This window comes from Tiliqua scincoides, chromosome 7, assembly GCF_035046505.1.
Source record: "Tiliqua scincoides isolate rTilSci1 chromosome 7, rTilSci1.hap2, whole genome shotgun sequence".
NCBI classification, from domain to species: Eukaryota; Metazoa; Chordata; class Lepidosauria; order Squamata; family Scincidae; genus Tiliqua; species Tiliqua scincoides.
This window is the reverse complement of record NC_089827.1, coordinates 18718068-18744646: the sequence shown is the minus strand read 5'-3', so window position 1 is coordinate 18744646 and position 26579 is coordinate 18718068. Positions and strand designations below refer to the sequence as shown.

The 26579-nt window shown below is 43.4% G+C and overlaps 1 protein-coding gene across 1 annotated transcript in view; it reads left to right on the top strand.

Moving 5' to 3' along the window:
• Nucleotides 1–26579, top strand: part of NELL2 (neural EGFL like 2) — a 147470-nt gene that overhangs the window by 103813 nt on the left and 17078 nt on the right. Inside the window, exon 16 of the mRNA XM_066633686.1 lies at nt 25269–25409. Within this exon, the coding sequence (XP_066489783.1) occupies nt 25269–25409 (141 nt within the window). The remainder of the gene's footprint in view (nt 1–25268; nt 25410–26579) is intronic.

Here is a 26579-nt window from a genome sequence, read left to right as displayed (position 1 = left end):
CCCTTGCAGGAGTTTGGGAGGCACTGCTCTACTTGGTCTTTCCCTTACAGCAGCGGTTCTCAAACTCTCTGGGAGAGTTTGAACCACAGTACTTGCAGGGGGGGGGGCAGCGACACTATCCCCAGGATCGTGTCACCTAGGGGGCTACAGGAATTGGTATGTACTTACCAGTCTCTGCTACAGGCTCCCGAGGGTGTGGGGAGCCCTGCGCAACTGTCCACAGGGCTACCCGCAGCTTAGAAAGTGAAAGCGGAGCGATTGCACCCCATCTCCACAAAACCGGAAGTGGAGCGCAATCGTTCTGCTTTTACTTTTTGAAGGCTGGGGAGCCCTGTGGAGGGTCACACAGGGCTCCCCGCGCCCCCGTAAGGAATGGTCACGGATAGCTGAGAACAGGCAGTAGATGGCATGGCATGAGTTACAATCTTGTTTCCCCTGATAAGATAATCCATGGGAACGGAGTGTGCGGACATGAGAATTGACTGTAAACGGGTTCTACAAACCATAGCTTTAGTGATCGGCTTGCAAATAGGTGGTAGGTTAGCATGATGAAGATCCACAGCAATGGAGAATTAAGTGCCCCAGCCATCTATACTAGCAGTTCTCAAATTCTCAGGGAGCTTGAGAACCAAGGTAAGTTGTTGCAGGGGAGGGGGGAAAAGCAGTAACGCAATCTCCAGGAATGTGCTGCTGTCAGGAACAAGGAAGGAGTTCCTATACTTACCTACAGCCAGCTTCTGCCTCCTGGGGGGTTCAGGAGCCCACAGACCCCTGTGCAGGGCTCCCCAAGCCATCAAACTTCTGAAAAAAAGTAAAAAATTAAAAAGCCCACTTCCTATTTTTGACACAAAAACGTTAGTAGAATGGGAAGGTGTTCTGCCAAATATCTCAGTTCCTGCCGACTACACCAATTTGTCCCATCCAAATATTCCAACTCCCTTCTAATGCCCGCTTTTTGGCTAATTAACACCCCCCTTTTCCAAGAAGCACAGCTGTGGTGTGCAAAGGAATAAACACAGAATTCCTTATCTATAGCAATTAACAAGAATTTATTGCTACAAACACATACACTCCCTGCAAGTCCTCTTGTCCAGAGGCTTTCCCTCCCCAAAACTCCACTTAACTTAGTGGGTAGAGGTCTGAAGCCTCCAGTCCAAGTCCAATCCAGTCTCCAAAGCACAGTCCAGTCTTCCATGTCCAGTATTCCCAGTCCAATCTTCTGCAGTAGAGTTCCTCCTCTCCAGCAGTGTTCTCTCTAGCAGAGTGTCTCCTCCAGCAGGGTCCTGGCAGTCCTCTCTTCTGTGTCCTCCAGTTGCCCTAGTCCTCTTCCCTTTTTTGTTACAAGGGGGTGTGCCTGAACTACAGGCTGTGCCCCTTCACCTTTCCCTTGTCTGGCTGGAGCTTTCATACTAGCGTCCAGACCAGTGCTACTATCAGCCTGTAAGAGGCCTGCATACCAGCTAGGATGCTTGGGCTCCTCCCTTACCTCTGCCTTAAGTTTTTCCTTGAGCTCTGCCAACCAGGCAAAGAGAGCCTCATTAAGACAGTCCACTACCCTTATCTGCTTTTGGGCGTTTGCCAAGGCTTCAGCATAAGCTGAATTCTGTTCCTTTAAACAACAGATTACCCCATTCAGCCTATGCAATTCCCATTTTAGATACTGCATCTCCGCCAAACAATCCCCACCTGGCACCCAGAGTTTCCTCAAATAGGAATAGGAGGAATAGGAATTCTCAAATAGGAAAAAACAAACTTACCAAACTTCCAGATATGGACAAGTGCCATTATTAATGTCCATATCATTCCCAGCACACTCCATGCATTCCAAAACACAGCAGAAGAGTACACGTTCTTTACTAGGGGCTCCATATCCCAGACCCAAAAGGAGTTCATTCCTTTGCACACACCTGTGTCCCTTAATATTAATTGCCTCAGGCTTCGAACCCCACTCCTGGTACCAATTGTTCTGCCAAATCCGAATCCACTGGGCCTTGTGCCCACTTAAGGCTAATTAACTTCCCTTGTTAAACTCACAAGTGCAGCAGGCAAAAGTCAGGGTCCAGTCCCAGTCCAAGGTCAAACTCAGATCAGGTCTCCTCTGGATCAGGTAGCATCTCCCTCTGGGTCAGCGTCCCGCTCTTGGTCCTGGGTCAGGGTAGCCCTGTCTCCTTCCAAAGCTGCCTTTTATCCTTGGATGTCTCATGATCCAAATGCAGCTCAGCTGTGAGCTACCTCATTAGCTCCAAATTAGGCTCAGGTGAGCCATCCCTGCAGTCCATGTCCATTCAAAGTCCCATCAAGGTCAAATGAAGCTCAGGTGTCCATCCAGGTCTCCATTGGCCTTGATTGATTACAGCTGTGGAGCCAGCCCTGCCCTTCCCAGAGCTGTCAAACAGCTGTCAAAACAGGGAATCGCTGTCAACACCACATCATCCACCTGATGATCTTCTGATCTTCCATTACAGAAGGCTGCACGTGTCCTTCTCAGGCCTTAGCCTCCCGGAGGTACTCAGTAGGCACTCCTGGTTTGTAATGGGCATAAAGGGTAGCTGCTTGGGTGACTTCACATGCCTGTTTGGGGGCATGATCCTATGCCCACTTGCTCAGAAGTCTCAAGGTGTGACTCGGATTTCAGTAACCACGTGGTTGTAACTCCCATGTAGGTTGAAACTCACAGCTGTGACTCATGGATGTATTTTCTCATGGAATAACTGCACATTTGATAGGGGCCTAAGATCATCTACTCTGCTCATGATAATCCACTGGAAGTAATAACTAAACCTTGGAAGTAACTAAAATGCAACTTAAGTATTGAAGGAAATTCATTGTTTCATACAACTAACATCTCATTTGGATAGCTACATTTAAATTACTGAAATTTAGTAAATAGATTATATTTACTAAATAGTAATAGTAAATTTATTTAATAGTATAGATTATTACTAAGTGCAGACAGTAATGATATGTTTTTATCCTTCATTTACTCCATGGAGTTCAGGACAGTGTACACGGTTCTCTTCGTTTACCCACTTTATTGTCAAAATAACACCGTGAAGTGGAATATGCAGAGAGATTGTAGCTGGCCTGAGAACAGCTGATGAGTTTTATGGCTAAGTGAGGATTTAAACCTGAGTTTTGCTATAACTTTGTAATCCAGTGTATCACATTGGCATCTGCTATACCATACTGGCTAAACCACAGGTATGCTTTCTCCAGGGACTGTTGGAAGATTTTGCATAGACAAATGGAAGTCCTTCTTCACCCTGCCACAAGTTATGGTGGTGGCTGCTACCTTGGATGTCTTGGGAAAGGAATTAGACAATGTCTATCAGTGGGTACTAGTCATGATGGCATCCAGGTTCAAAAGGAATATGCCTCTGATTAGCAACTGCTGCAGAGCAATTACAGAAGACGGCTTATATTTCCCACAGGCATCTGATTGGCCAGTGCAGGAAATAGGATGCTGGACTAGATAGGATTTGGTCTGATCCAAATCTCATCTTGTATTAGTCCACAAGATAGAAAAACATGACTGCTTTCCAAGATGCGTAACAAAGTAGGGGAGTGGCTGATTGGGTTACTATTGAGGTGCAGTGTATATTTTATCTGGTACTGTCTCCTTCGATCCTTCTTTCTCCCCACCATCAGTTTGCCAGTGGATTCTTCCTGCAAGGTGTTCAGGTACTATATAGAGAAATAAAAATGCTTTTTATGGAAGCACTGTGGCCTAGAAAAGCAAGCATAGATCATTACTCGTTTTTGTAACTTTGTTGGTGTACGTGAAGTTTGGAAGATTAACATTCTGCTCAGGTCAGTTGACTTGCCTAGGTAATTGCTATAGATTAGATCTCTGTGGAGTTGCGTGTCACTTTCTGTGGAAGCTAAATATTTAGCATGTGTGACTGCTGCTCTTCACTGCAACTTCAAATTAATTTGTTCAGGCACATTGACCATGATAATAGAAAGATTCAGATTACAACTGTCCCAAGGGAGCTTGCATACAATCCTTTTAATTCCGGTACTCATACTTGCTTAGAAAAATAGTTTTACTGGTACCCAGAATACAATTTATTGTCAAAGTGACTACAAAGCTCGTTAAGTATGCTGATGTTGCTAAGCTTGCTGGAGTATTTTAGCTCTTCTAATACCACCAGAGAAATGATTTCATTTACTGTTTTGTTCATATAAAAATAATCACAGTATACACAAGGCCAATCATGTTCTAAATAAGCAATTCATAACTGGCAGCAGCTGGGTTTGATTTGGCCCCAGAGGCAACTCTTCTTGGCCTCTGGTGGCCCTACAGATTTTAATCAAATTATGGTAAAGTTTGGCCCCAGATTGACTCCGTCTGGAGCACAGAAGTAAAGCTTCATTTCTCCTTCTCCTTTTCTGCCTCAGCCTCCATTGATGGGTTCAGGCAACACAAGGCTTCTGAACCCCATTGGTGAGTCCCAATCCAGCTTTAGAGACTCACTGGCATGCTGTGGTTCGGTCATATCTACATTTACTTGGAAGCAAGGGGAAATCAGCACAGGGCTATTAATGTAAATTGCCATTCTTAGTTCACTTCTTATGGGGCATATGCATGGGGTCATCAGAAACATCCTGTTCCCGCCCATTTTCTGTTCCTTCCAAAACAGAGAAAATCAGACTCCTTTAAATAACTAAAAAAGGAACAGCTGCACTGTCTTTCAGCTGCAGATCAATCATAGCACAGCTGTCCTTTTGCTGTCCTTTTGTGTGGCCCTGCTTCTCAAGATAGCATCCTCTGTATTGCTCTGTCTGTATCTGTCTGTCTTTCCTCTGTAACAATGAGCTCATAGTGGAATCCTTTCTTTTATGTCAGACAGTGTCTTCCGTTTAACCCTCTCCTTCCATGCTGTGGTTGTGATGAAAATAGATCCCTCCCCCTCAGACACCTAAGGCTGGGGAAAGGAGGGTTGCTGCAGAGAGCAGTGATTTTCAACCTTTTTCAGCTCATGGCACACCATCAGGTTTTTAACAATTGACAAGGCACACCATACTGCCATTTACCCCTGCTAACTGGGTAAGAGGCACTTTTTAAGTGTGTGCTCTTCCTTTATTTAGCGGGGGGGGGGGGGGAGAATAACTGGCCCTCCTCACCCCAGCACTGTCTTTTCTAGTAGCTTTTTGCTGGTGTTCTTTTGCATCCTTTTTAGATTGTGAGCTCTTTGGGAACAGGGAGCCATTAGTTGTTTGTTTGATTTTCTCTGTAAACCGCTTTGTGAACTTTCTGTTGAAAAGCAGTATATAAATACTGTTGATGATGATGATAATTAATACTGTGAGGGGCTCACATCCCCCATTGGTCCTACTAATAAATGACCCTCTCCCAAATTCCTGTGGCACACCTGTGGACCATTCACAGCACAATAATGTGCCATGGCACAGTGGTTGAAAATGGCTGGTATAGAGGGTAGCACTGTATTTAAAAAGATTTTTTTTTTACCTGCTCTTATAAAAGCAGTCCTCCTTCTCTTCCTGTTGCTTTTGCAGCAAAGGCATTAAGGGGTGAATTAGGCCATATTTTTTGGCATCAACTACTGGTTTCATTTTTTAAGTGGATCTGTACAAGCCTGTATCAGCTGACATGTGCCTTTTTTTTTACTGAAGACGATGTTAACAGTAATTTGTCAGCTGTGTGTAGAAGTAAACATAGTAAACCAAACCAAGAAGTATATGCCTTTTACTCTCTCATTTGGAAGACAGTTAACGGGTTTTCTCACTGATGAGAGGAAAAAAGACCCAGAACTTCAAGGCTAGTTGCTGAATTGTCTTCAACATCTTAATTTTTTCTTTTCTTTTTGCACATAAGATGAATTGTACTGAGTTGGAGTGTTACTGTAGGATCTTTTGCATTCTGTGCATATCCTAGACCTATTTTCATAAATCAGTCCTTTTTTCCCCTCTGTTAATTAGTATTCAAGTTTAATACATTCTATTTCTACACATCTAAAGATAAAATAGGTCACATTAAAGTTTGCACTTTTCACCAAGAAAAAAGTATGCCAGATTTAATAAGTCAGAATGGGGTCAATTTCAGTAGCTCTTTCATGCCATAAAGGAAAAGCATTGTGGTGCATTTTTTTTTCTGTAAGTAACTTAAATGTTTTACGAAAGAGACACTGAATACGTCTACTTAATCACATAGCTGAGAAATCACACTGAGCATTCTAGGGAGGCAGGAGAATATTTTAAGCTGAAATCCTAGGCCAATTTACCTGAAAGTAATCCCCTGTTAAACTTCATAGGACTTATTGAACTTCATGGCTTTGTTCAGACAGAGGTTCAATTCCTCTTTGTTTGGTCAGGGGCTCCCCTTCATTTTCACAGGAAAGACTTGACAGAAATCAAATGGATCCAGTCTCAATTACCCATGATGATTGAAGAAGTTTCTTCTAGAGCTATTTTAAGATGATAATCTTGCACTTATAGTTTTGTAGAGGACCAGCTCATTTGTCCATAGTGGACCAGTGAAAGCCTCAGAAAAAATCAATATGCATTACAGCTGAACAAGCAATGAAGCATTTATTTGATCACTTCTTTCACTTGTCTAAATAGATTTTCTTCACATAGTGGGTGGGTTCAGATGACATGTATTCATTTGTGAATGAACCTGGGCCTGCACACTATCTCCTCCTCCTTCCCTTACCTCCTGAGTTCTGTTGCTGAACTATGCGACATCAACATTGTGACTTGTTTAAACCACTGCCGTACAGCTCATCAAAACCCAGAATTGTGCTTTAACTGTGATTTACAAACCATGATTAAACCAACATTTTTAATTCACAACTGAATACACAATTCCAGTCTTCCTTACTCATTACTTATGGATAGAGGCATTTAAGAAATGCGTTTTTGTTTAGTTGTCAATGAAAACAAACACATCTGCAAATGGCCCTTCCTTTCCATCTTCTCAGTGAAACTTTGATTTATGTTCTGGTCATCAGGTTCTGGTCACCTTGATTTAAGCCTAGGCTAAGGCTTTTCAAACTGGGGCATCATGACGCCCCAGCCTGAGGGCCCTGGCCTCTTTGCCCTTACGGGGCAGGACATGACAAGGAGGCAAGGGAGGCCACTTCCACAAAACCAGAAGTGGAGCCTGATTGCTCCACTTTTACTTCTTATGCTTTGGGGAGCCCTACACACGGTCACGCAAGGCTCCCTGCACCCCCGGGAGGTTGCAGGACACTCTGGTAGGTCCAGCCAAGCCCCTGCAGTCCCCTGAGCTGGGGGTCATGTTGCTGCCTCCTCGCTGTCCCTCCCCTGCCAGGGCTTAGAGCGGCTCAAACGCTCCCCAAGAGTTTGAAAACTGCTGGCCTAGGCCATGGATTCCTCTCTGGCCTTTCATGGTCACACTTGAACCCCCTTGCCTCTAGAATTCAACCCCAAAGTAATTGTTCAAATTAGGTAATGGCTACCCTTAAAGCTTCCCATTTGTTATCTCTCTGCCCCTAGATTCAGTGCAAACTCCTCATTCCTTCTTTAAAATCTCTCATGGCCTGACACCTTTTTCGTTCCCACCTCCATAACTTACCTTTGCCCATGAATTTGTTCCTCCAACTCTACCCTCAACCATCTGCTGCTCCCTTACATTGTAAACGGGCTCGCTTTCTCTCCCTCACTGCCCCTTATGCCTTATACTCCTTTCCTGAACACTCACGGCACAATCCAAATTCTCCCTTTATCTGGAGTGGCCATCCCTGCGCCAGCTCAGAGTGCCACAAACATGCTGTAAGGCACGCTTGGAAGCTGGCTGGGCTGGCACAGAGGTGTGTACCGGCTCGGCAGCACCAGATCCCATCCTGCCCTGGCCAGCACATGTTGCATCCTAATCTCCATTCCCAGGCCAGGCAGCCTTATGTGGTCTGCCCAGATTTGTACCTGCTATATAACTGGTACACTCCCATAAACCCCATAGAGACAGTTATGGCTTTACTTTGGGTTCGGGAGAAAGTATCTCCTTACCCTGATGAGATTTCCAGCCACCTCCTAAGCTGCATAGGATGCAGTGCAAGCCATGTGGCCTGGCTATGCCAGCACCATTTACAATTGGGTGACTATCTTTTCCTTTCAAATCTCTCACCAAAAGTCACCTTTTCTATGAATCCTTTCTCACAACTTTTTAATCTTTATCCCCAACTGGAAAGTATCCTGAGTACATGCTACTGAACACATATTTTTTTCTTATTTATCTTTCCTTTCATCTTCCTTCCCTTCCTCTGTTGCCTCCCCTATGTTGAATTTTAGATTGTACACTCAGGGCAGGAACCTGTGTTTTGGCTTTGTAAAACTCCCTGCATATTTACTATGGCATATTCATAGCAATCAGCCATTTTTGGGAGGGGGCTTTCCGTGTGTCCAAATGGTTACTTTGTTTTTAATAAATTTATTTTATATAAATATTTAGTTAAAGTTAATAATAAATATTTACTTTAATATTTAATAGATACTAATGCTACTAAATCAGTGCTTCCCAAACTTTTTAGCACCGGGACCCACTTTTTATAATGACAATCTGTCATAACCTACTAGATGAAAAAAGGGCTCTAGAAAGTAATATTTATTTATTTATTTTATTGTTATTAATAATAACAACAACAACTAGAGTTCTGTGCTCCAAAGACTGCTATAGACCTTGCAAATGGTATGTGTAGACTCTCTGTAGAAATTGAGTTCAAGGACACTTTCCCCAAACCCCTACAGTCATTCTAGGGTAGGGGTGCCCAAACCCACTTGCAGCCCTCGGGGACTCCCAGTCCAGCCCTCAGGGAGCCCCCAGTCTCCCATGAGCCTCTGGCCCTCCGGAGACTTGCTGGAGCCCATGCTGACCTAATGCAACCACTCTCAGCATGAGGGCAACTGTTCAACCTCTCCCGTGAGCTGTGGGACTGGGGCTCCCTCCACTACTTGCTGTTTCATGTCTGTGATGCAGCAGTGGCAGCGAAGGAAAGGCCAGCCTTGCTTTGGGCGAGGCCTTTTGGAGGCCTTGAACTACTGCAAGACCTTCATTTATTCCTATGTTCCATCTCTAATATAGTCATTAATGTACTTTTATGCAAATTTTAAATGTAAATTAATTCTTTTTTCTCCTGGCCCCCGATACAGTGTCGGAGAGATGATGTGGCCCTTCTGCTAAAATGTTTGGACACCCCTGTTCTAGGATACCCAGAAGGCTGAACTGAAGAGCAGGAAGTGCAGTTAGGGACTTCCAGGCCAGACAAAAGGCTGAAACTGGGAAACACATGATCTATGGCATGCTAATTACTAAAGAAAATCAGAAAATGTGACATTGGGGGTACAAAGATTACCTCATACTACAGATTAGCATTCCAGCTAACAATTTTCTTCTGCAAACCAGGCAAGGATGCTTGGAAAGTTTGTGTGTTTTAATGTTTCAAAAACATTTTGCATTTCTGAAAAAATAAAAAATCAGCTCGCTACCCACTGGTGGGTCCCAGCCTACAGTTTGGGAAACACTGCACTAAATATTTAAGAAATATTTGCTTTTATTCAACATTTTCTTGTTTTTTGTTTGTTTTTTGTTGAAATAAGTGTCTGATACAATCCACCACAAGCACAATGTTCATGTGCACAAGAAAGACTGCACTTATGGGAAGGGGAAAACAGGACTCTGTTATGCCCTATGGCAATATTTCTGAGTGCCTGTGCTTAGGTGGGCTGGATTGAACCCTTATGTCTTAAATATATAGTATGGTATAAATAGAACATGAATAGGACAGCTCAGCAATATATAATAATATAATTTCATTCCACATATGAGGAGCATAACGATGACCTTCATAACTCACTCTAAGCTCTTTCACTTATGAATTATAGTCCATTATATTATTATAGGAAATAAAGTGATGATGGTAGTCATCGTTACAGTTTCTCCTTTCCCTTTTTTCCCCTTCTGTTCATTTTGAGGGTGGCAGCCATGTTTATATTCTGCATAAGCTGTATATGTCTGATATTCCATCCAAGCTGGTGTGTTTTGTTTATTGCTAAATCTTTTCAACAGATTCATAAATGTATAAATTTCTATGGGCAAACATGGCCTAAATAAATTAAGCACATTATTCTTATTTAGCTATTATTTGGGGACTTTTTTTTTTTTTTTTAGCCAACCTTTCTGTTCAGAGAGTGCCCAAGGTGACTTAAAGTTAGCAAATCAACAATAAAACAGCAGGGTGTTCTCATGGCACATCCTACTAATTCTTAGCTAAATTTACTTGCCGGGGTACAGCAAAAACAGAAGGGCAAGAGGCAAAAAAGTTCCTCCCACTCCTCTGTTCTCCTGATTGCCATGGGCTGCATTATGTAACAACCCAATCCTATCCACGCTTTCCTGGGAGTAAGCCCCATTGACTCTAATGAGGCTTACTTCTGAGTAGACAAGCCTAGGATTGGGCTGTAAAAGAGCTTAACATAATTGAATTTCATCCCAATTATACTACAGGTGGAGCATCCCTTATCTGGAATTCTGAAATCCAAAGTATTCCAAAAACCACAACTTCTTTGAGCACTGACTTGATGCCACAAGTGGAAAATTCCACACCTGAACTCATAGTGTGGATCGCACAGAATGCCCAAAATTATTAAAAAACATTGTATAAAATTGCCTTCAGGTTATGTGTGATTCAGTATATATGAAACATAAATGAATTTCATGTATAAACTTGGGCTCCATGCCCAAGTTATCTTATTAGGTATATGCAAGAATTCCCAAAAACATAAAAATCCAATATCTTAAATGTTTCTGGTCCCAAGCACTTTGGATAAGGGATGCCCAACCTGTACAATCATTAAACCCCAATAGAGCAGGAATTATCTGCAAGCAGAAATGGGTTTGGCGCATTATTTCCTTGTAGGATTCTGAGGTGTGTGCAGACCAGAAATGGATGTGTATAAGGACAAAAGTCACTCAGTGCAATCCTGATCTGCACTACACTGTGCAAATAGGGGTGTGCATTCCTTCAGATTAATGGAAATGTCCATTACCATTTGTTGTCTGAGGCCATTAGTCATGTACAATGCCATGAAGGAAGGGGCTGTCTTCTGATCAGGTTTTTCGACTTCATTGAAAGCATCTGCTCTTCAAGTCAATGGGACTTCTTGCCAGGTAATGTCTTCAGAATGGATTTCCTTGCAGTAGGCAATGATTGGAAAGTAAGGAATCTTGTCATTAGTCGAATAATTCACCTGCTTCTTATACCCAAATGTTACTGGTATGGGAGAAATCTTAGAAAAGCAGCTCCTGTTCCCCTGTCAGTAACATATGAATCAGTCCTTAATTTTTCTTCTAGGAGATGTCCAATAAGTATGTATTTTTATAAGAGCATTGCATTTAAAATTTAAGTTAAGTTAAAATTTAATTTTAAGTTTAAATTTGGGTGCGCCCCAAGGATCTGTCCTGGGACCGGTGCTTTTCAACCTCTTCATAAATGACCTGGAGACAGGGTTGAGCACTGAGGTGGCAAAGTTTGCAGACGACACCAAACTTTTCCGAGTGGTGAAGACCAGACATGATTGTGAGGAGCTCCAGAAGGATTTCTCCAAACTGGCAGAATGGGCAGCAAAATGGCAGATGCGTTTCAATGTAAGTAAGTGTAAAATCATGCACACTGGAGCAAAAAATCAAAACTTCACTTATAGGCTAATGGGTTCTGAGCTGTCTGTGACAGATCAAGAGAGAGATCTTGGGGTGGTGGTGGTCGATGAAAGTGTTGACCCAATGTGCGGCGGCAGTGAAGAAGGCCAATTCTATGCTTGGGATCATTAGAAAAGGTATTGAGAACAAAACGGCTAGTATTATAATGCCGTTGTACAAATCTATGGTAAGGCCACACCTGGAGTATTGTGTCCAGTTCTGGTCGCCACATCTCAAAAAGGATATAGTGGAAATGGAAAAGGTTCAAAAGAGAGCGACTAAGATGATTACTGGGCGGAGGCACCTTCCTTATGAGGAAAGGCCTTCCTTATGGCGTTTGGGCCTCTCCAGCCTAGAAAAGAGACACATGAGGGGGGACATGACTGAGACATACAAAATTATGTATGGGAAGGATAAAGTGGATAGAGAGGTGCTCTTTACACTCTCACATAACACCAGAACCAGGGGACATCCACTAAAATTGAGTGTTGGGCGGATTAGGACAGACAAAAGAAAATATTTCTTTACTCAGCGTGTGGTTGGTCTTTGGAACTCCTTACCGCAGGCTGTGGTGACGGCATCGGGCCTGGATGCCTTTAAAAGGGGATTGGACAAGTTTCTGGAGGAAAAATCCATTATGGGTTACAAGCCATGATGTGTATGTGCAACCTTCTGATTTTAGAAATGGGCTATGTCAGATACAAGGGAGGGCACCAGGATGCAGGTCTGGTGTGCTCCCTGGGGCATTTGGCGGGCCGCTGTGAGACACAGGAAGCTGGACTAGATGGGCCTATGGCCTGATCCAGTGGGGCTGTTCTTATGTTCTTATGCACTGGGGCAGATGATAAAGATTTTTTTAAGTAAACTTTGAGTTCCATGACAATACTAACTGGGGCAGGAGGAAAAACTGCAACAAGAGAGAAGTGGATAGCAAAATGAATGCAGGAAAAGATGGGTAGCCCAATCCTAACATGCCCTGGAGCAGGCAGGCCAGCTGGCCTGTGCTGCATCCAGAGCAGGGCTGGACCAGATTGCAGTGCAACTCAGAGTAAGGGAAATTCATTCCCATTCACCATCTAAATCAGTGGTGCAAATCCAAGTGGACCGGTATAAGGCTGGACCACTCAGAAGGGGGATTCGGATACAGCCTAAGTGCCAGATTCTGGTACCACCCTCTCCCTGGACCTGGTCTTCCCATCAGCCTGCCTGCCACCCCCCGCCCCAGAACATCTTAGTTCCACCTCCCGCCACCCTCCCCAACCCCCTATGCCAGCTGCCCTCAGCCGGTACAACACACCAGCTGAAGTCTGGGAAGCGGTGCAGGGAGGCTGTCGCACATCCTTGCACTGGCCTCCTTTTCTCCCAAGGAGGTGCAAATGTGCTTTATGGAACATTTGCAACACTCATTGGCTGGCACAAGGGACTTGTGCCAGCCCAAGGGCGACCCAGGATTGCACCCTAAAATTAGTAGGGGAGAAAATAACCTGAAGCTCAGTTTTGCTTTTTAAAAATCCGTGTTGGATTAAAAAACAAACAAACCAAAAGTACTCTTGGTACATATGAAGGAAACAATGGAAAAGGCCAAAAGCACATTAACAAAAACCCTCTTTCAGTGAAAGAATTAAATCTCTTTCTGAGCTGGAAAGAATTAAGAATTAATTTGGAAAGAATTAATGGTCTTCATTTTGCTCACGAAGAAATGGTTCAGTTTTAGAACATAAGTTATGACAGAAGCTTAGGTATGTTTTAAAAAAAAAACCAAAGATTAACTTTGGTAGCACAGAATATAGATATACCTAAAGACTGAGTCAGCATCTAAATATAGTAGCACAGTATTTTCAATTAGTCTATCATTTTAATGGGCAATGATGTTGCCAGTGGCAGACATCTTAGCTGGGGAAAAAAAAAACATATTACCCTTTTTTAAGCTGTTCAAGCATGCACCCAATTCATCATGCCTAATTAGGTACTCTGAATTATCATCTTCAATTCTTACAAGTGTCATATCTTTTGATGGTATTGGCTGCGTAATGAGAAACTGTCATACCCTTGGTTGTCTGTAGGCCTGTGATTGATCAATTTCTGACAACAAAGAAATGTTAACAGGGCCACATAGTGAAGCATTCACTTGAAAAATCCCTTTCGCAATGTTTCCATCTAATTTTGGAGTGCTGCCGCTGCTACACATGAAATAACAACAGGATTGAATTTCCTTTTCCTGGCATTTAGCAGGACCTATAAGGGTGTGCAAAAATCAATGGGGGATCAGGAGTCTGGAAAATTACATACTTGAAGAATTAATGAGCTATAATTCCGTACTACATTCTCAATCACTTTTTGCTTCCTTTTCATTAATGTAAGTAAATTAGTTTTCCATGGACAGACTACTGTAAAAAAAAATGCAATCGTGCTTATGCAGAGGTATGGGGGGGAAAAGTCCTGACATGTTTTAAGAAGTTTGCTCTTTAACACAACATGATAGCAAAAAGAGAAAAAAATTGCAGTTAAGAACATACAGACTATATTAAGTCAACCTGTTGACACAGATTGGGAATGGATTTGCTGTAACTAATTTTCTCTTCTCTGTCAAAGTGTGATGCTTTAAAACAATTAATGCAGAATTGTTCTGGGCTCTGATCTGCAGCAACATAGGAACAGAATATCCACTGCTGTTCAGAACAGATCAGGGCAAATCTTCGCTAGCCTGGGTCAGTCTCAATCCTGTGACTGTGCCATGGAGTTGAGAAGTGCTGGGCAAACCAATCCTAACCTGCATTGGAACAAGCAAGCCAACAGGCCTGCACTGTATCTAGTGCAGCTTTGAATGTGGATGGAGCACAACTCAGAGTAAAGGAGATATGTCCCCCAGCCACTGCAATGGGGCCACTTGGATCTGTGCCAGTGAAATCACTGGTGCAGATCTGAGCAGCTTGATGTAGTGCTGTGCTGCTCAGGAGGGAGGCTAGGATCCACCCTAAGTGCCAGAGGCCAGTCCCACCCCCCTCCTGGACCCAGTCTGCCTACCATCCCACCTGCTGCCTGCTCTCAAAATGCCCCCAAAATGCCCTCCCCAAACCCCCTGCACGGGCCTTCCTAGGCCAGCACAAACTTACACCTGCCCAGCAGAGATATGGCACAGGGAGAACATAAGGACTTGAGCTAGCTAAGCAATTAGGATTGCACTCCGAGTTATTTAAAATAAATTGTTTTAAAAAGCACTGGTCCAAAAAGTCTCTTTCATTTTTTTTTTTTTTTACCTTTTCATGCTCCACAAATGAGGTACACAGCCTAGGCTTTTTTAAATAGAAGAATGTGTCCCCCAGCTTGTCAAGCAGATATTACAGTCTAAATATAGAGCTTTTGAGAGTCACTGACACCTTTTGATGCAAGATCATAATCTTAGAACAAAAATTTCATTTCAAAAGTAGCAATAGATCTTTGAACATCCACACAGTAAAAATAAAATAGTAAAGTTGTAAAAGAGAATGCATTATAATTGGAGAGACTGGGAAATCAAAAAGTTTTTTTTTTTTTTTCTTAGCCTATATGTGCATAGATCTGATCTAGCAACATAAATGCCATCTCCCAAACCAATGCAATAGAAAAATGTATGTTGGTCCTGCTGTGTTGGAGTATATCCTACATTTCCCCAGTTTTTTTTCCATTTAATATGCAGGTGACTGCTAGGAAAATTATAATATCTTTACTACACAAGTGTTATTAACTGAAGCAGTGCCTGGATCTCTCGCAAATGAATAACTGTTGGTTCTAAAAATCATTGTCTGAAAAAGCCCTAAATAACTGATGCAAACTAGGAAGTAAAGCTAAATTTAAACAGCATTAGGAATTTCTATATGCAGAGTTCTGCATAGAGATGCAAGTATAGGACAGCTGGTGCAAAATCCTGATAACAGCTTTCATTTTCAAGAAGCAAGCATCCAACCATTATTTTTGGAGATACCTTTGAAAAATACATTGGCAGGAGCCCTAATCCATCAGCCAGGAGGCAGGCAGATCAAGCCTCTGATGGAGATCTGCATAGGCAGGAGTTTGCTCATTCATTTTAATGCCACGGGCAACTCTGCACACTGTATACATATGTGGAGATTACCATGAAATTGAAATGAATGGGAAAGTATCTGTGCACAGGAAGTCTGCATATACCATAGAGAAGTACAATGTAGGTCTTTTGGACTACAGGTGGGGCCTTGGTATCTGGGGAGATCTGTTCTTAGACACACACACACACACACACACACACACACACACACACACTCACACACACCACCCCACTGATACTGAAAATCGTGGATAAGCAAACCAGCAATTTTCACCCCCCCCCCCCCCCGGAGGGCTTCCTCAGGCCTCAGAATACCTTAAAGGCATTTTAAAGTCACTTCTGGTTTCTCTCGGAGAACTGAAAGTGGCTTTTTTTGCCTCTGCAGGCCATTCTGAAGTCCATAGAGGCCTCAGATGGACACACACTGCCTCTGTGGGCTTCAGAAGGCCCTCTAGAGGCATCCAGACTACAGCTCTGGTTGCCTTCAGAGAAGCAGGTGGCGCCCAAGTCTGTGGATACAGGATCTGTGGATATGGAGGCCCCTTCAGTATAATGCCTTCAAAAGTTTTAGGTGTTTTGGGGAACAGAGGTTTTATCTCTACAGTCACTTTCATCTAGACATATAATCCTTATTACCCATCACAAACTCATTCCTCTCCTTCTAGCTCATAATTCTACAAAATCATAGTTAGTGAGTTCAGAGTAAGGAATATACATGGATAACATATATGTAAAAAAGAAATACAGGGTGTCCTGTGTTATCTGTGGTGGTTCTGTTCCATGACTCCCCCCCGGCGCGGATAACAAAATGCATGAATGATGAAATCCACAGGTCTTGGGGCCCTCTGAAACCCAGAGGCAACGGGAGCACAACTCCCATCACCTCCAAGGGATCCATGTCAGACCAACCTCACGGGTTCCAGACCTGTGAATTATCAATCCATGGGTCCCGAATCTGTATATACATTTCAGTTGATTTCATAATTCATTTTAGATGCTAGAGAAAGCTTTTTCAGCATAGAGATTAGCAGCCCAGTCCTATGCAGCTCTACCTCTGCCAGAACTAGTGATTTGGCAGTGGTATGCACTTTATGGCCATCGCAAACTGCAGTCCGTAAGTCTCCATAGCTGCATGCTTCTGCACCTCACTGGAGACACTGGGGACCTCATGCGTGGTGGTGAAGAAGGCCTGCTGCCAGTAAGTTGGTTGAGTGGACCTAGAGGGTAGGTGGGGTGGGCATGGTGGACTGGAATGGGCTATGGCCGGTGCAGCAAAGGTGGGAGAGGTGACACTCAGTACAGATGACAGGTGCTATCCTCTCCAGAGTGAGCTAACATGTCCCCATTCTCAATTTAGACTTGTGCCAGCTGACAAGCAGGTGCAAATCTGAGAAGACCATTGGCGATTGAGGGGCTTATAGAGCAGTAAAGGAAAACTTTTTCCTCTCTCAGGCCTCCTGATCTTCCCTCCCAATCAGAGCATGTGGCCTTTTTTGGTGTGGCTGCATGCTATCAGTAAAGCATAGGTTTGGACTGTAGGTTCCTTAGAATAATTTTCTTCACTTCAATGCATGCACGAACACATTAAATCAAGGTCTCTTTATCCCATTTCTGCCCCATCCCACAGATGTACACATTTGATCCCTGTTGTGTATATGCAACATTGGGCAGAAATGGCTTAAAGCTGGAAAAATCGGTCAGCCCAGCGCACAGCAAAGTTGCATTTTGTAAGACCATTACTACAGTAGCAGACATGGCCATTATTTCCATGTTGTATACATAAAACTCTGTGAGCTGTATGTTCTCTCAATGCTGGCTCTTTTTAGTTGATGCAGACTCCTGATTGGAAGAAAACACATGAAAGTCATGTTTGCATTGTGTAAAATATTTGGAATTTGAATGATCTTGGTATAGCAATTGAGGGTTTCGGCACAGGATATTATCAGACCCAGGGATGATAAATGGTAGAACTCAAGCTTCCTTATTGTTCTTAAAATAACTCCCACGTACCTGTTTCTATGCCTCTGCAAGATGTTTATGCAGCATGTAGTTGTAATAAGACTGCACGGAAAGCTAAAAGACTGATAGCTTGTTTAAACACAGAAATAGCTGTCATACATCAAAATACTTTCAGGCTGTTATGTCTCCCAAATGGGGCCTAAGATCCATGAGCAGTTTCAGATAAATATATGATTGAAGTCCGTGGCGTGTTCAAGTATGCTAAAAGCCTGCTGCACAGTGCAAACCAATAACGCTATATATAAAAAACGCAGGTAGAATTTGCAGCATTAAATAAAGCATTTTATAGACATTCCCAACAGCTTAGTAAATATAGGTGAAAATCTACTGCTGGGTTTTTCAGGTGGTTTTGATTTTGTTGCCTGAGGTCAAAATGCATCCATATCATATAGGAAATGTTCAGAGATTGGATATTGTATGAGTAGCTTTGAGATCATTCCTGCTATCCTGAAACTCTTACTTGTATATTCTGTTGCCCACATAGTACTGCTGGCAGCCCTGTCTTGCTTATTCTGATTGGAGATGCAGTCTGGTTCCTTCCAGAACCCAAGCATGAAAGCTGTGCCTAGGAAGGGAAGTCTAAGGAAGCCTGGATTACAGTAAGATTACTGGGCTCTGGGTTCAGGTATGTTAGGTCCTGACAATCAAAGAAACAAAGATAAGTATTCTACAGAAGGGCAGGAGGTGTGATCTGGATGTTTAGCTGTCACCTTGCCTGAAAAAGCTAAGCAGGATTAGCAGTTTTGGATGGGAGGCCAAAGACCAAAGGCACTGATAGTTCTCTGCAGAGAAGAAATGCAGAGAGGTCAGCTGGCAAGATAAAAACTGAGGCTTGATTTGCAGCTGCCTGCAAAAGCCTGGAAGCACAAAGGGCTGTCAAACCAGACAGATGACTGCATTATGAAGGGAAACACCTGGAGAAATTGAGTGTTCTCCTAGTCTCTCTCATGGAACAATACCTGTGAAAAGCCTGCCTATGTGAACCGCCTTGAATCTATGAGAAAAGCAGTAGATAAATACTGTAATAAATAAATATTCTCACATATTCTTGATATTCAGCAGTGTCAATGAAATCAACAGACAAAAAGGTTAACACAAAGAAAAAGTAAATATATTAATGATGCATATCAGTAGTGGTGCAAACGGGAATACTGCCTGATATTGCCTTGGATCCACCACCTCTGCACATTTTTTTTAAGCAGCTGCTTACCGTGCTTCTTGCGCAGTTTCTGCATTTACAGTGTGCACAACTTCCATGTTCGATTTAAAGAGACACTGCAAATGAAGGAGCTCCTTTGTTTCTGCAGTCCCTGCAAATCACACCGGAAGCCTTGCACTTCCACAACTGGGCGTTAAAAAAAACTGTGCAAGGAGCAAGTTGATCCATTTCTACCCAATGCAACAGGGATCAAATGTATACATAGTATTGGCAACCTTCAGTCTCGAAAGACTATGGTATCGCGCTCTGAAAGGTGGTTCTGGCACAGCGTCTAGTGTGGCTGAAAAGGCCAATCCGGGAGTGACAATCCCTTCCACACCGGGAGCAAGTTCAGTCTGTCCCTGGTCTGTCTCCCTGGCTATGGGCCTTCCTTCTTTGCCTCTTAGCCTCAGACTGTTGGCCAAGTGTCTCTTCAAACTGGGAAAGGCCATGCTGCACAGCCTGCCTCCAAGCAGGCCGCTCAGAGGCCAGGGTTTCCCACTTGTTGAGGTCCATCCCTAAGGCCTTCAGATCCCTCTTGCAGATGTCCTTGTATCGCAGCTGTGGTCTACCTGTAGGGCGCTTTCCTTGCACGAGTTCTCCATAGAGGAGATCCTTTGGGATCCGGCCATCATCCATTCTCACGACATGACCAAGCCAACGCAAGATCCAGGTCTACAGAGCTTGCGTCCTGAGTACACTTCTGTACTGCAGCGAGTCATGGACTCTTCGCTCACAACAGGAGAGGAATCTGAGCGCTTTCCACATGCGCTGCCTCCGACGCATCCTCGGCATCACCTGGCAGGACAAAGTTCCAAACAACACAGTCCTGGAACGTGCTGGAATCCCTATGTATTCACTGCTGAATGTATACATACATTTGTGTATATCTGTGGGCTGGGCAGAAATGGGTTAAGGAGGTGAGTGATCCACTTTCTGTTTACTTTTAGCAGGTAGAAAGCAGATCAGTGCAGGCTGCATCCATTGCAGGTGGCAGTGGCAGACTCAGAGTGAAGGGCATCCCCAATCAGCGTCCCTCTCATTCCCCTCTACCTCCATCACCTTGCTTAATTGATGGGCAACCCCTGACACATTTCACAGTTGTTTTGCAGACTGCCTTTCCTTGTCAAATAAAAAACGAATAAATTAATTAACAAAATAACCTGAGTTGATAAAAGAGTGCACTAACAATGGACGATCAACTGCTATTAACCAAGGGGATACAAGAGCCCCAAATAATCAGAAATAATAATAATCACAGCTGATCTGACTGAGCACCTTAGTAGTTGCCTAGCAACTGCAATGTTCCTTCTTCAGCCTTGCCCCAGAACTCATCCCAAATTAGACAGGACGGGGTCTTTGTTGCTGGCCAGTTACTTGAGCTGAAGTAGATGTCGGAAAAGAGAGAGGTGGAGAGAATGACCACTGAAAATTTATTGTGATTGATCTTTGAAATAAGATGAGAGCTGAGAGGGCTGAAACCTAGAAGCTTATTGGAATTCCTTTGTCCTGGGCCACTAAAAACCTGGCATGAGCACTGACGGAGCCATCACATTTTATTTGATTTGTTGGTCCGACACATTTGAACATTATGCACAATTGCAAATACAGTATCTGCCAAATAGGCACCTGTCTGAAATGAGTGGGTTAAAATAAGAATTGAATATATTCATTTTTTAGAAATCAGAATTATTAAATAGGAACCCCCTAGGAGGGGTTTTCAGGCTAGACAGATGATGAGCTTTGTTACCTGGTAGACTGAGAGCCAGGCTGTTCGTGCCTGTTGCTATAAATTGGCTCCCAGCACTACCTAGATATTCCAGTTTTGCCTACTCTGCTTTTAAATGGCACTGTCTTCCTGTGAACAAAGCACATGCTTTGCTTAGTGCTTCATGGTGTCATAATGTTCTTCCTTGGCATTTTCTTTGGCTCAGAAAGGCTAATATTTTCTTAAGTTGCAATTTTTCTATAGGATTCATCTTTCTTATGTTTAACCTGTGCAGCATCACACTGGCCTTCATTAGCTGTGTTCCTGCTTCCCATATCTCATCGCTGCCGGGTAGGCAAAGCTTTTCAGTGACTTCTTAATCACCCGTCAAATCACTTCTGATTGAGCTGCCACAAGATGATTCACTAGAGATTGGAAAGGAGAAAGTTCCACACAAAAACCAATAGATCACAAAGCAGCAGTGTGTACTAATAATAATGTTAGGAGTACATAATAAGTATCGTGCTTTTTGGTGCCATGGTATCAGTATTGCCGGAAAAGACACTTTGCACAAATGTCAGGGAACAGATCAGGAGAGTCCTGACTGTCTGCTGTCAGTGGGTAAACTGGATGGGGACTGATATGTTGAAATTAAATCTGGACAAAATAGAGATACTATTAGTAACTCAGATGTTGGGCTGTTGAGCTGTTCTGGGTAGGGTTGTACTCCCTCTATAGAAGCAGACTTGCAGTTGGAGGGTCCTTCTAGATTCTGTGCTGTTCCTGCATTGCCAGGTGGTGATGATGACCAGAGAAACCTTTGCTGATGCACCAACTGCATCCATTCTTGAGTCAGTCAGACCTGGCCACAGTGGCCCATGCGATAGTGACATAAAGGTTGGATTATTGCAATGCATTTGGCTGCCCTTGAAGACCACCCAGAAACTGAAGTTGGTGCAGAACATTATGTTGAATGTCGCCTTCACTGCCCAGAATAGCTCAGATGGCAAGCGGGAGAGGCTGCTTATAATGTGTATTGTGGCACCTGCAGTGCTTACTGCCTCGGTGCTCCCTGTAGCTACACCACTGTGGATGGACACAGACAAACAGGAAGTGACTAGCCCAGATCTTTCCATCCTTCTGTGCTATAGCTTAGTAGAGGAATGGGCTACAATAGTGTCCTTAGGATAGAGGATAATAGATTACTATTCAGAACTGACTGCAGGCAGCATTTTCAGTGGAATGGGCTGCAAGCAGGCAATCAGTCATTTCCTGAAGACCAGCAAAATTTTTCCATCAGCATATTCGTGGCAGACACTCGTACATAGCTCCATTCAACAACTTTGCATTCTGACACAAGGAAATGAGAGGAAAGTATTTATTTCTTTATTGGCATATGTAAAAGCATTTCATCCCGGGTAATATTTCTTGTGATATTGGTTTGTCAGTTAGTTGGCAAATAAATACGGAATAGTTATTTTGGCTGTCAGTTTACCAATACTGACATGTCATTCAAAACTTGTTTTTTCCCTGAATAATCAGGAACAGAACTCATCAAAATGCGCAATGCCACTGCCTGCAATGTTCTAAACATAATTAGGAAGCTTGCGGCTTCACAAATAAGTTTGTTCTAAGAAGGGGAATGCAGGATTTGTTTAATTCATTAATGTTACTTTGACCCAACTCATGTGTTTGCGCGTGCGCTCTCTCTCTCGCTCTCTCTCTCTCTCTCATTTCTCCTGATAAATGAATCACATCTCTCAATACAAGAAATCTGTCATTCAGTACTTTGAATGCATGTTATTTAAATAGCTGCTATAAAAACTAATTCTAAATGCAAACTACAAGCCTCTCTCTTATATCACTTTGCAACCATTGGTCTGGCAGCACAAGGTCCTTTTATTGCAGCACCAAAGCCAGGCCGTCCTTGCATGCTGCAGGGCAGCTGCCACAAAGATCAAGAGGAGTGGTTAGTGCAGCAGTAGCTCAAGGAGGCTTTGCAGGCACCAGTAAGTTAGCAGCAGGGGCAGTCCAAGGGAGAGGAGGAGGAGTAACAGGACATGTTGGGGGAGGAACCAGGGAGAGGGATGGATCCAGCAGTAGTCATGCACACCAAATCGTATTCCCCCATTGTTCAGCCCACATCACCCCCTGGTTTTCCTTGGCTTTGCACCAGCAAAATGGTTGGCATAGGTCTGAAGAGACCCATAGGTGATTGGGCAAACTACTGGGAGATAAGTATTTTACTTACCTCTTGCAGTCTGTGCAATCACTCACCACCACCACCATAGCTTTCAGTGCATGCTGTTCTGTCCAGCATGCTATTACGTGGAGGAGGATAGGATTAGGTAGTAAATATTACATTGTTTCAATGAGATTGGTGAGGAAAGCTTTGTGTCTGATTTGCCATTTCTAGCACACAGCACTGGACAGGTTAACTTCAGCCTTTTATGGTAGTTGGTATGAAAGCAGTCAGGCTTCACATCCCCAAATGACACAGGTAATTCCTAATTTTAGGCATTTATTTTGCTTTTTGTGTGGCTGACAGCACATGTTCATAGCCACACACCCCGCCAAACAACAGTGAAAGTCTCCCCCTCTGAAAAGCAACACAGTTCTTATTTATCTCTTCCTCTGCTCTTTCAAACTCTTTTGATACATTCCACTTAAGAGTTGCTCTCCAAGAGAGTGCAAAGGTCAGGGGCAAGGGGAGGGAGAGCGCTTAGGATTGCAAAGATCTTCCTGCGTGCCTGAGTTCTATAGTACAGCTTGCTTTATTGGTACCTGGGGGCCGGATGCACAACTAGAAGGCCTAGTGTAGATTTTCTTCTGTAGTTCTCTTACCTTCCTCTTCACATCACCTTCAGAAGCAAAAGCATCTGGGAGCTGGGCTGTGAGAAGCTGAAAATAATTGCAGTGGGGTTTGGTTTTGCTACAAGACAGTATAAAAGAAAGTAGGTAGGTAAAAACAAGGTGGTTTGACTGGTATGCTAACACAAATAAATCAACTCAAGAGCTATTGTATTTTAAATCATATCCGAGCCAAGATGGATAATTTGAGTATGCAGCATTGAAACATTTGACCATGCCACTGAAGATCTGTGCTATTTATTTTCCCAGTGACATATTTTATGTGCATTTGTGAAAAACTGAGCAGTGGTCTTTGTCTGACACAGGGGTGTCCAAAGTTTTTGGCAGGAGGGCCACGTCATCTCTCTGACACTGTGTTGGGGGCCGGGGAAAAAAGAATTAATTTACATAAGTTTACATAAATATATTAAAGATGAACTTATATGAATGAATGAAGGTCTTGCAATAGCTCAAGACCAATAAAAGGTCTTGTGCAAAGTAAGGCTGGCCTTTCCTTTGCCGCCTCTACTGCATCACAGACATGAAACTGCAAGCAGTGGGAGGAGCCCTCATCCTACAGCTCATGCAAGAGGTCAAACAGTTGGCCTCGCACTTAGAGCAGCTGCGTCCGGCCAGTGGGGGCTCCAACAAATCTCCGGAGGGCCAGAGGCTCATTGGAGACTGGGGGTTCCCTGAGGGCCGCATTGAGAGTCCTCGAGGGCCGCAAGTGGCCCCAGGGCCAGGGTTTGGGCACCCCTGGTCTGACATAACTGTGAATCATATCAATATTGGTCAACAGGATAAACAAGAAAGGTTCCAACTTAAACAGGATTTCTACAAGGTACAATGAAATGTTAAGGTTCTGTGAGGGAATTGGATCAGTGTTTTCTCCGCACACATGACTATTTTTTTTTTTTACACTGTCCACCTTCCCTCCTCCGTTTCTGGAGCTAACTTGTTCTTCACTGCTTTTTCTTCATTACTATAACAAGCTGTATACATAGATTTTTCCTATTCTTACTTCCACTTGTTGCAGCACTAAACTATACCAGTAGACAGTTAGTGCCTGCACCAAGGCTTTTTAAAAGCTTTATCTTGTGTCCTCTTGGGAAATAGAATGTGTAGGTTTGGACAAATAGTGTGGTATAGCTTGAAAAACATGCTAATTATTATGAGAGCAAATAATACAATTCGTATTCAAAAATGTGTTTTGGACTCATTTCACTGAACTATCAGCAGATTTTGCAGTAATTCCCAGGAGCATTAACTCTCTGGTAATGGGAGTTAGGATTTAATGTCTTGACATTCTACAGAAATAGATAATCCTGGTTTCCATCAGGCAGCCTGATGTATAGGGGGAAGGGATAATGGCTAAAAATAAAGCTATTGCTGGAGCCAGTTTTTTTCCCATTTGCTTTGGACAGTTGACATGCATATCAGACTGTTTATCTTTTAAACATCTCTAGTTCATTCAATGATGATAAACAATACAGAGTATAATGTAATGCGGTTGTTTTGATTGCAGTCCTCATTTAGTCCTCATTTTGCATTTTTGTGAAAAGGCTTGCAAAGTTTCATTGCTGTTTAGATTTACTGTCTATGAGGCTAAGGGGTGTATATCAGGCTATGGGGTTTAAATGCTGCTGTTTCAAACTATTATATATCCTGATAATGCATCAGTTTCTGTTGTGTGTTCACAGACTATAGCGGTTTATGCTGGTTGATGTTCTGGTTTTTTTTTTTTATTGTTTAACAGACATCGATGAATGTTCAGATGGCTTTGTTCAGTGTGACAGTCGTGCTACCTGCATTAACCTGCCTGGCTGGTACCACTGTGAGTGCAGAGATGGCTACCATGATAATGGAATGTTTTCACCCAGTGGAGAGTCGTGTGAAGGTGGGTTAAAGGCCAGCATAATTCCTGTGCAATTGCTATGTGTTGGTTTTTGAGTAATGCTTAGTCTTTCTGATTTAGACTGAGACTTAGTTGTGTTGGGCCTGAAGACTTAAATTCAAGAGTAACCAAAACAGACAAAGGGAGAACCAATTAAAATAAAATAAAATTGGCAACCTTCAGTCTCGAAAGACTATGGTATCACGCTCTGAAAGGTGTTTCTGGCACAGCGTCTAAGTGTGGCTGAAAAGGCCAATCCGGGAGTGACAATCCCTTCCACACCGGGAGCAAGTGCAGTCTGTCCCTGGTCTGTCTCCCTGGCTATGGGCCTTCCTTCTTTGCCTCTTAGCCTCAGACTGTTGGCAAAGTGTCTCTTCAAACTGGGAAAGGCCATGCTGCACAGCCTACCTCCAAGCAGGCCACTCAGAGGCCAGGGTTTCCCAACTGTTGAGGTCCATTCCTAAGGCCTTCAGATCCCTCTTGCAGATGTCCTTGTATCGCATAAAATAAAATAAAAAGATGTCCTTGTATCGCATAAAATAAAATATTAACCTACAATTAAGGAAGAGATGCACACGTACATCGTTGCCTCTTTTTTATGGTCACACAGAATTTCTATGAGTTAGGCCATTTCTGCTCTATATCAGTTTCTAAACACCCTCCCAACAGCTCCTTGCAGTGCCCAGAAGACCAGCCTGGTCGTCAACCCAGTAGCAGCCAGTAGTACCACTTACACATACTCACTTTCTCCATCTATACCCGCTCCCCTTGGGGAAAAAATGATGTAGCAGATTCTATGCATCCCATACCCAGGACTGCATATATAGTGCGCACAATGTTCTTAGAAGCCTGCACACAATGTACATGTCTGGTTCAGGCAGTCAAAAGATTAACAGCCCAATCCTGAGCTTCCCGGAACCTGCTGGAGCAGCAGTGCCAAAGTGGCTACTGCTATATCCAGCAGGCACCGGAAAGCCACCAGGAGTGTCCTTGGGGGAAAGGGACTTTCATCCCCTTCCCAAGCCCTGCAATGGGGTTTCTCAAATCTGAGCCAGCTATTGAGCATGCTATTGAGCATGCCTTCTGGCCCGACATGGAATTCAGAATGCAGAGGAGCTCTGCTCTGCCAGTCCCACACCCCTCCTGCCCCAGTTCCTTCCCCTGCCCCGCCCC